General features: G+C 46.9%; 1 protein-coding gene across 3 annotated transcripts; it reads left to right on the top strand.

Annotated features, from left to right (window-relative positions):
- The first annotated feature begins 2,121 nt into the window (after positions 1 to 2,121).
- On the top strand, positions 2,122 to 10,141 carry LOC142837639 (myeloid cell surface antigen CD33-like). Of its 3 annotated transcripts, none has more exons than XM_075952828.1 (6): positions 2,122 to 2,572; positions 2,756 to 3,034; positions 3,196 to 3,243; positions 3,859 to 3,952; positions 4,786 to 4,866; positions 9,068 to 10,141. In XM_075952828.1, exons 1-5 carry the CDS (start codon positions 2,122 to 2,124, stop codon positions 4,856 to 4,858), a joined length of 945 nt encoding a protein of 314 aa, XP_075808943.1. In that variant the 3' UTR covers positions 4,859 to 4,866; positions 9,068 to 10,141. The 3 variants fall into 3 exon arrangements, with proteins under 3 accessions (XP_075808943.1, XP_075808942.1, XP_075808944.1); XM_075952827.1 differs by having other exon boundaries at positions 8,873 to 10,141; XM_075952829.1 differs by lacking the exon at positions 3,196 to 3,243 and having other exon boundaries at positions 8,873 to 10,141.
- Positions 10,142 to 10,610: the final 469 nt, after the last annotated feature.

The following is a 10,610-nucleotide window of genomic DNA, read 5'->3' as shown; positions in this document are numbered from 1 at the left end:
CAGGGGTATGTATGATCAAAATACACTGTATGAAATCCTCAAAGAATTAATAAAAATATTTTTGAGACAGTGTCTTACTGTTTAGTCCTGGCTGGCCTGGAACTCACTGTGTAGACCAGGCTCATCAACTCAGAGACCTGCCTACTTCTGCCTCCAAGGGCTGGCATTCAAAGTATACACATCACACCCAGCAAATAAATTTAAATATATATATAGTGTACTCTCACTTTTCCAGGAAGCACACAGTGAGCTGTGGGCATTGCAGAGCTGGACACAAGGGAACCTGGTCCCCTCCTGTGCTGCCTGCCATGCACAGGAGGGGGAAGAAGAGAATATATACAGTAGGATTGCCAAAAAGAACTATTTCCCAAAAAATTTTATTACCTTTTTAAAAATGTGGTTTGTTTGCTTGTTTGTTTGTTTTGTTGAGACAATGCCTTGCTGAGTAGTTCATATATATATATATATATGAAACATGTGCTTTCATTTTAAATAAAACCCATTGATTCCAGTTTATGTGACACCTATACTCTTGCGACCTCCTACTGGGGTGTGGTCAACCTACCAGGAGCCACACCCTTAAAATCTGACTCTCCCTATCCCAGCAGCTGTCAGTTGCCAATAGCTCTTCAACTAGGGAGCGGGGTTTCATGATAATAATATGTTTTCATGTAACATATGTGTATATATATATATATGTAACATCAAATTCTGTGACATGGATAATCATAGGGGTTGAACCAAAAATTGAATCTTTTCTGACAGTCCACTCTCTCCCTGGGAGACAGAGATCCAAGATGGGGAGGAAGTGCTGGTCTGCATGGTGATGGCGCCAACGTCGCTGTTGTCCACACCACACCATGGGGAGCTGTTTATCCTGTACTGTTGATAATTCGTGTTCTCCTTTTGTGTCACCTTGACAGTGCTACTAACATTGATACCCTGGGAATTAATCCATTAGACCTGAGGGAAATAGTTTCCAGCTCGTGCTTTACAAATATATCCCATATGCCTCCGCTGCAGGTGGAGAAGTCCCCAGTGCCAGCAGTCCTGAAGACAGCTGCATCAGTGTGTGGAGAGCACAGGAGGGGACCAGGTTCCCTTGTGTCCAGCTCTGCAATGCCCACAGCTCACTGTGTGCTTCCTGGAAAAGTGAGAGTGCGAACTCAAGAGATGACTCCTTTTCATCAGAGATCTTCCTCCTCAGGGGAGACCTTAGACTGACACCCCTGTACCAGATCCACCTCAGTGCTGGAGGAAGTCCCTCAGAACTTGCTCATTAACATCCTCTATTCCTCCCTCCCTTCCTTTATTCCATCCTCCCTTCCTTGTTCCCTCCACCCACCCATCATTCTCCCCTTTCTTTTTGTGTATATGAATGTGCATATGTCTGTGTCTTATGCACGCTGTGTTCATGCACAAGTGTGGGTGTGAGGACCAAGGTTGATGTCTTCCTCGACTACTCTTCCTCATTAAAATATTTTTAAGATTTATTATTTTATCTATGTGTATGAGTGTTTTGCCTGGGTATAAATGTGTACAGGCCAGAAAAGGGTGTCAAATCCCTTGGAACTGGAGTTATGCATGACTGTGAGACACCACATGGGTGCTGGGAATTAATCCTGGGTCCTCTGCAAGAGTAGTAAGTGCTTTTAACCGCTGAGCCACCTCTCCAGTTCCTCCACTCAGTTTTTGAGACAGGGTGTCTCACCGAATCTGGAGATGACCAATGAGTAGAATGAGTGGTAGATGTGTGCTAGGGATCCTCCTGGCTCTGCCTCCCCAACCCTGGGATTATGGGCACACAATGTCACGCTCAGATTTTTATGTATGTGTTGAGAATCTAAATTTAGGTCCTCATGCTTTTATGACAAAACCTCTCGCAGAGCTACCTCAATCGCTCTCATCTTTTGTTCGTCCCTACTCGGGTCTCTTGGGCCCCTTGGCTGTCTGACTGCTGGGTTTTCGTGTGTTCTCTGCAGACAGGAAGACTCAGGCCACCTGCAATCTTTGGTTCCTCTTCTGTGAGCCACAATCTGTTGATTTTCTGCAGCTTTCTCAGTTTCTAGAAAGTTGTGCCTGCGTCTCCCTCCCTTTGCTCACTAGCAGCCATCCATCGGGATGCCGCTGCCCCGACTGCTGTTTCTGCTCTGGGTCTGCGAGTGGGCACCTGGAAACCACTTTCTTCTCCCTATGGTGTCCACGGTTACCTGCGAGACACACAAGCTGGAACTGAAGTCCAGCCTAGTGAAAGTGCAGGAGGGTCTGTGTGTCCTCGTGCCCTGCACATTCTTTGAACAGTCTGGGAACCGAAGCTCAGACATGGTCTTTGGCTACTGGTTCAGAGCAGGGGCAAATACAGGCTATGATTCGCTCGTGGCTACAAACAACCCAAATCAACCTGTGAAGAATCAGGGCCAGTTCCATCTCTCCGGGGACCCAAGGAACAATGATTGCTCGCTGGACATCAGAGATGTGCAGAGGACCGACAGCGGTTCTTACTTCTTCAGGATGGAAAAAGACTCCTTTAAGTGGAATTACGATAGGAATCAGCTCTCTGTGAAGGTGACAGGTAAAGTACTGGCTCCATGCTGGCCAGAAAGGAAGCTCATGGGTGTCACAGAGCAGGGCTAGGGTCCCGAATGAAGAGTCACTGGGGATGGAGGAGAGTAACAGAGGAGTTGGGTGAGAGCCTGTGTCTCTCAATGGCTGTACTCCCTCATCCTGATCCTGCATGTCTTTCTCGCCTCACCAGCCCTCACTCACATCCCCAACATCGACATTCCACAAACGCTGGAGCTTGGCCTGCCTAACAATGTGACGTGTTCTGTGCCCTGGGCCTGTGAGCGGGGGACGCCCCCCATCTTCTCCTGGATGACAACTGCCCTAGCATCCCTGGGCCCCAGGACCACCCTCTCTTCAGTGCTGACCCTCACACCCAGGTTCCAGGACCATGGCACTAACCTCATCTGCCAAGTGGCCTTCCCTGGAGTCGGTGTGACTGTTCAAAAGACCGTCCAGATCAATGTCTCCTGTGAGTTCAACCCAGGGCTGGGATTCATGGTGACTGTGTCATAGTTAGGCTGGGAACTGAGACAGACACGGGTCCTATACCACTCAGATTCTGTTCTTTCTGGACAGTTGTGGGGAAAAGGGCTGAAACCTGAGACATTGTTTTGTTTTTGTTTTGCCAAGATACTATACAGAACGCCAAAACCCATGGCCCTGGAAGAGCTGGTTCAGGTAGGGGGAGTCATCTTGGGTTGGAGGAAGAGTTTCTTTAGCTCAGAGCAGGGTCCATCCTTCCTTATCCTGGCTGCTCTTGTAGACCACCAAGGTTCAGTTCTCAGCACCCACATAGCAGCCTGTAGCTATCTGTAAGTCCAGTTCCAGAAGAACTGACAGCCTCTTTTGGCCCAGGAGGGCACCAGGCACTCATGTGTGCACATACATACATAAGGCAAATAAAAATATAAAAACTTTGAAAAGTTTTTTTGTGTGCCCATTACTACCATATGCAAATGTGCTCTTCAGTTCTGTCAGTCCTTGATATTTTCAACTGCAATTGTTGGTTTTGACTTTTGATGCAGAATCTTGCTATGTAACCCAAGCTGGCTTTGAACCTATGGTCTTATTGCTTCATCCTTCTGAGTAGTGAGATTATAGATAGCCACCATGCCTCTGTGATGGAAGCTTTAATTATGAAAGAAGAGAGTGATTTTTTTCTGATGTATTGTTGGCAACAGGATGAGTTTCAGATCTGGGGTGCAGGGAGATTTGGAGGATCAGATCTAAGTTCTGTGGAGAGAGGGTATCTGGGATTAGCAGGTAAATTCAGGTCCATCTACATTACTTCAGGGATATCAGGGCCCCTGGCAGAGGTGGTTCTTGTGGCCATCGGAGAGGCGACTATCAAATTCCTGCTTCTTGGGATCTGCTTCTTCTTCCTAAGGTGAGTGCTGCTCCTGGGGCAAAGGGAGGTGTGATGAGGGCAGAGACACAGGACCGAATCCTAGATTACTAAGGGAGACAAGATGCAGGTCTTAAGGGTTGGAATCCAGACAGGGAGCTCTTGGGTACTGACCTCACCAAGCTGGAGCTGTCAAATGTGGCAGATGAGGGAGTGTATTAGTCAGAGTTCTCAAGAGAAACAGAACTGATGGAATGTAAGTACACTTACACACACACACACAGGGAGAGAGGGGGGGGGGAGAGAGAGAAGACTGGATTTATTAGAGTGGATTACAGGTTATGGTCTCTGGTCTGACTATTTCAACAATGCTTGTCTTCTGACAGAAAGTCCAACAGTCCAACATTTGTTCAGTCCATGAGGTTGGATATCTCAGCTGGTCTTTAGTATACAGTGGCATCCCAAGGAAGTAGGCTCTGATACCCGTGAAGGAGTGGACTTGCCAGGCAGAGTGAGAGCAAGCAGGCAAAGGGCAAGAGCTTTCTTCTTCCATGTCTTTTTTAGAGAGTGCCACCAGAAGGTGTGGCCCAGATTGGAGGTAGATCTCCCCATCTCAAAGGATCTGGATTTAGAGTGGGTCTTTCCACCTTAAATGTGTCAATCAAGAAAAATCCCCGACAGTAGTGCCCAGCCGCTTGGCTTAATTCCAACAGCCTTCACAAGAAGAAGGCTGTCTCCCACAGCTGGGTCCTGCCATCTGGGTGTCTAGCTCCCTCTCAGCCACCCTTACAGCCCATGACTGGGGCTCAGGGGAGGTGACTGCTGTACCTGGTCCCTTTCATGCCCACATTGAAGGCTCTGGTCTCTTCACTCAGCATAAAAGCCCAGAGGAAGAAAGTAGAGAGGCCAGCAACACAGGTGGACTACGCAGAAACTGCCATGGATTAGTCTCTCAGGTGAGTGATGTGGAAGCCGCCCAGCATTGGCGTCCCTTGGGACTCTTTTCTGTGATGGACCCAATATGGCCTGGCTTCGCATGGCCACTGGTGACCCGCTACCCTCCCCCATGGTGCTCCTGGATTAGCAGCTCCATCTCTTTCCAGAACTAGCTGGGAATCTGGGAGTCTCTGCTGTCGCCTCTCTATACCCCTCACTCCATGTCCCATACTGACCCCGTTATCCACCCAATCTTGATCATCCTTGAACTTTATCTTCCCCTGGCTGCCGACTCTTTCTCACCTCCTGCCTCTGTAGCAGGGCCCCAGAACTTAGTATACCTGACTCCATAATGGGACTACCATTCAGGCCATAAAACTCAGCACATGGTCAGCACCACCTACCAAAATTAAAACAAAAATCTAATCCATCAAAGTCCATAGTTCTGCTAATGTTGTCTTTTGGCCTCTGTAATTCTGCTTCTGGTTAACTGTTCTTGTTAACAAAGTATGTCAACCAAGAACAGTGTTTGGGGGCTTAAAAGCTCACACTGAGAATGTCTTGGTGCTGCACTGGGATCCTGAACACCCAGTGTAGTCTCTGGTCAACTAATATAGATTTTTCTCTTAGTTTAAACCAAGTAGTCTGCTCTGGAAGGTACCCCCACAACATTTCTAGAAGTTCTACCAAGATCCCCAGAGATACTGGGGGTCTCAGAGCCCCCTCGAAATGCGAAAGAGTGTGGTGGCCAAAGAGCTCCTAGAAGGTACATAACCTGAGTTCCAGGTCCGCAAGACTCTCTTGGATCAGTTACTGCTTAACACTTCAGAGAAGCCGGACACCTCCTCTCCAAAATGAAACCAATGAGAAAGTCACCAGCAGAGTTAAGTCTGCTTAAGGGGCCTTCTGTTTGGACACAGGAGAGATCAGACATGGCTGCTGATCCAGTGTCCGGGAACCATGTGAGATGTCAGTGGATTCCTACCATCTGTTTGGGTGTATGAATGTGTGGGGGGTCACACCTGGTTGTCTCTCTCTCTCTCTCTCTCTCTCTCTCTCTCTCTCTCTCTCTCTCTCTCTCCTCTCTCTCTCTCTCTCTCTCTCCCTCTCTTGGATGGGGAGGGTCTATGTGTTTCTGTCAGTTGTTTCCCTGTATTGATCAGTGGCTTTCTTTGGTGTGAGAATCCCCTGGCTTGAGACCTGTGACCCTCTTGTTGGAGACCCGAATCCTTTTGTCTCTGTCAGGTTGCCCAGAGAAATACCCCATCCCACTCTTGAAAGAACAACCTTCACCTGTCTGCTCCACTCCAGGACTGAGAGTACTTGCTTGTTTTGTTGCTTGACTCCTGCTCAGTGTTGGTCCCTGTGGAGAGATGGAAGGGGCTGGGCCTCTCATCCAAAACACCTGCTATTTAATATACAAGGAAGGAGGAAATACTTCCCCAGTGAGCATTCCCTCTGCTCTGTGCCTGCTCTAAGCAGCCCTAAAGAAGGGGGAAGTTCCCCTGGGTGAGCACCAAGGAAAAGAGAAAGCTCTGTTCCTTTCTCTTTCATGATTTATGTCTTCTTTTCAATTTAGTGATCTGTATAGTTGGAAAACACCATTCTCTGAAAAAAAGTAAAGAACCCAACCCTGGGCCAGGCTGGGGGATCAATGTCAGACAGTGCAGCTGGACAAAACAGATTTTTCCCTTATGACCAACACTGACCAAGGAATCTTTAAACAATTTCCACTAGGTTCTTTTTAGAAGAATTAAAGACAGGTGTTAAAAAGATTTCTCTCATCACCTAGTTGGCTCCAGATATTAGAAAACAATTATAAAAGTTTTAAAATGTTAAAAATATAAATAGGTCCCAATTGCAGGAGGTAGCTCAAAAGGTGTTTGACAACAGGCAACTGATTGAAATGAGACCTTTAGTGCAAACCAAAAGCCACTGTCACCTTCTCTGTAATGAGAATCAGTTAGACTGACAGACACCCAGCGAAATTGTGGTTTCTTACCCTCCTAGCTGCAAGTTCTGCCTACAGTCAAAGGATACAGTGGGTTATTTCTCAGATTGAAGACAAAGATTCCTGAGGTTATAGGTGGAAATCAACTTCCAGGATCGACCCAACACCAAGTTCCTAAGCTTGTTCAGCTAACCAGTTCAGCTACTCCATATTAGAAACAATACCCAATGACCCTGGGAACAAAAGGGAAATTGCAGTCCATGTTGCCTGGCTTCGAGAGACAGGCACCCTGGTATCCTTCTAGATACCCTGGAATACACCTCTCCTACCTGTGATGAAACCTGGGACCTCTGGTTCTCACGAGTCTGATTCTTCTAGAAAATTAAGTGTACACTGTCTTAGACCTTAGCCTCCCACTGGCAGAGGTGAGTCAACCATGTTTGCTTTTACATAGACAGACCTAGAGGGTTGTTACAGCAGGCAGTATACTTGAACCAGGTTGTCCCAAGGATTTAAAGACACTAAATGTATTCCTCCTTCCCTTCTGTCAGGGATTTCTTAGGAAAATAGATCGTAAAAGGGCCACTGAGGGGCTGCCGCAAGAGTTACAGACATTGGGCTAGAGAATACCAACTAAGAAGAAAGCCCAGCTCCACACATCGATCTTGAGTCCCAGTTGAGGGCAGGCAAAGGGAGCCTGTCTCAGAGTAAGATGCTGCCATCCTTCAGATCCCAGCTCCAAAGACTGAGACAGGCTTGAGAGTTCCTAAGTGCAGCTAGGTATTTCTGCTTCTGGACGCCAGAGTCTGTGGAAATATCAAGGGCTCTCTTTACACACTAGCACAAAGAGGGGCACTCATTGAGCCCCAAAACTAAACTGAGACCTAACAAAAAGCAGTTGAGACTTATGAAACATTCCTGATGTCTGCTACAGCCCTAGCCCTTCCAGATGTCTCAAAAGATTTTCCATCTGTTTGCCCACAAACAAAAGACTGTAATGTCTTTTGTAATAAAGAGGTCTTTTTAAAAATTTATTTATTTATTTTTACTTAAAAATTTCCACCTCTTCCCCTCCTCTTATTTCCCTCCACCTCCCCCCATCCCCCTCTTCTTCTCTCTCCAGTCCAAAGAGCAGTCAGGGTTCCCTGCCCTATGGGAAGTCCAAGGTCTTAACCCACACTCTGGGGCCACGAAAACCTTGCTGTACAATGAATGGCACAAAGAGCAGAGGGGCCTTCTTGATACTCTGATGACATACCCCAACCCAGCACTGCTTGAGATTCCTTGGTAAAGAAGAAACGGACGGTTCAAACCCAAAGTTTGATGAAGGACAACAGAGGAGATAGCATTCTCCCAGAAACAACTGGCGGGACTCTGGGACTGGCCTTTATCAGGCTGCTTGCCTGAGATTCATAGAGCAGAGCTGCTCAGACCAGCTAGGTTGTATAGCTAGCTCAGGATGCCTCAGCCAGATTCCATTCTTGTGTCTAAGTAGATCCAAGCCAGAAAACCCTTATGCAGGAAGGGTTCTGAATGAGAGATCAACACTCTGGTATGCTCTGAGAATACCGACTTCACAGTGATCTGGCATGCCAGGGGCAGATAAAAATACTTGAGGGTTTTTATAGAAACCAGCCATCTTTTCTGGATGGGTAGATGCATTCCCCACCTGGGTTGAAACTGCTCAGATTGTAAGTAGAAGCTTAAAAGCCCCTCCAAGACTGGTTTCCTGATTTGGCCTACTCCTGACAGTGGCCTGGCTTTCAAAGTCAAAACCTCTCTGTTAATAGCTAAAGCTTTAGAAATACACTGAAAACTTCATTGTGCCTATAGAACTCAGTGTCCTGGGAAGGTAGAAAATAAATAGGATATTATAAAAAAATAAAACTATAACAAAACTCTCTCTAGAGTCCAGAGAAGGGTGGATAGACCTCTTTCCTTGGCTTCAGGCCTGCTATACCCCATTAGGAAGGAATTTACCCCATGAGACTATATTTGGAAGACCTCCTCCACTGCATCCCAGGCCCAGAGACCAGCAGTTGGCAGAACCCTTTAACCATTTTTTTTTTCTTAAGTCACAACAGAACCTCCAGTCCTCCAAAAAGTGCATTTGCTGGGCTATCCGAGAGACCCATCTGACCTCCAAGTACAAGCTTCTCCTTGCTGGAGTCTGCTGATACTCTCTAGTTCTAGCAGGTAGCCAAAGGGGCACTGGAACCACTTAGAAATGACCTTACCAGGATATTCTCTCCATTCCTGTGGCTGTGAAGGTAGCTGGCATGGAACGATGGATCCACCACACCCAGGTCAAGCAAATAGAAGCCATGGACGATGATGCCAACTGGACTGTGTCTGGACTATGGACACATTAAAACTAAGGTTTCACTGGGCCCCAGGCCTTTTCACCCCCTGTCCCTCTACCTCCTCCTGAGTCTTATGCTTTGTTCTGTGGGTATGAAGGGTATGAGTATAGAGTTATGGTCTGACCCCTACAGGCCTCAGGCCTGGACCTACAACTCAGAAAGACAGATACAGGATATGTATTGGCTAGTTGACTATAGGCCAGCAACCCACATTCATCTTGAACTTTGCTCGCTGATCCCCACTTTAACTGTTTGGTTGCACTGAAACAAAGCAAAGATAGGGGGGGATTATCTTTTGAGATAGAAATACCTAGTTTACAATTCTATGCATGCCCTAAGGCTGGGCCCCTTAGGTGTCAGGAACAAAGGTGTTTCCAATTCAAAAACTGTAGTTAGAAAAACCTGAAAAATACTTTTAAAAGATTCCAGTCTTTGGAAAACTTGGAGGATCACTCTATACCATAGGAAGGGACCCTGGGAATAGAGTTATTAATTCCCAGCCAGAAATCAGCCAGGATTGCTGGTTATGCTTAGATACCCAGCTCCCATACTAGATAGGATAGGAACTAACCAGCCTGTCAGCCCATTGAGTGACAACTCACTGTGACTGGGGACCACCCAAATTATGGGGACTTAGAAGAGACTAAAACTTGTCTACTATTTCTGAATCTTTAACCTAGGCACTTCCCTTTATTCTGACACCTGCTATTCAGCCTTGTGGGTTAACACATCTGGACACCAGCAATATTACCAAGCCCCTGAGACTAACTGGTGGGCACATACCAATGGTTTGACTAAATGTGCCCTTTCTAATGCTTTCCAAACTAAGGGACAGGTTGATCAGGACCTAGATGTTTTAAACACTGGAAAGGCTTTGGCTTACTGTTCCTGAGATAAAGGCAACAATAAAAAGCTTTGGAAGAAACCTGTTGTTTCTATGCTAATTAATCAGGAGTAATTAGAAAAAAATCACGCTGTGGCTGGGCGGGGGGGGGGGGGGGGGGGGGGGGGGGGGGGACTCAAAAAGAGAAGAGACACAGACTAAAACCAAATAATTGACACCAGTCTGTTCTCTTGGTTTGCCCCCGGCCCCCACAGCTAGCTACTGTGCTGTCAGCACTGGCTGGGTCTCTACTTCTGATTGGATTAACACAGGGATTCTGCATCTTAAACTAAAATAGTATGAGTTCACACTTTGACTGATTCACTAAGACCACTGAAGAATGTGACAGGGCCCTAGACCTTGGGAGGCCCTCAGACCTTACCACAGCTGACTTCTTGAGGAGTACCACTCAGGCCGTAAAATTCAGCATCGTCAATACCACAGACAAAATAAAGACCCAGTCTATCCAAGTCCATGCCTTTTGGCTTCTGTAATTCTGCTTCTGGCTAACTGTTCTTGTTAACCGAGTGCGCCAACCCAGACCAGTATGTCTGTGCTTCAAAGCTC

This window comes from Microtus pennsylvanicus, chromosome 18 (genome assembly GCF_037038515.1).
Source record: "Microtus pennsylvanicus isolate mMicPen1 chromosome 18, mMicPen1.hap1, whole genome shotgun sequence".
NCBI classification, from domain to species: domain Eukaryota; kingdom Metazoa; phylum Chordata; class Mammalia; order Rodentia; family Cricetidae; genus Microtus; species Microtus pennsylvanicus.
Note: the sequence above shows the minus strand (reverse complement) of the source record. Positions and strands in the feature narration are given on the sequence as shown.

Coding starts and splice junctions, on each gene's coding strand:
- LOC142837639 (XM_075952828.1), top strand. CDS start 2,122: ATGCCGCTGCCCCGACTGCTGTTTCTGCTCTGGGTCTGCGAGTGGGCA. Junction 3,035..3,195: donor CGTCCAGATCAATGTCTCCT/GTGAGTTCAACC, acceptor TGTTTTGCCAAG/ATACTATACAGAACGCCAAA. Junction 3,953..4,785: donor ATCTGCTTCTTCTTCCTAAG/GTGAGTGCTGCT, acceptor CTCTTCACTCAG/CATAAAAGCCCAGAGGAAGA.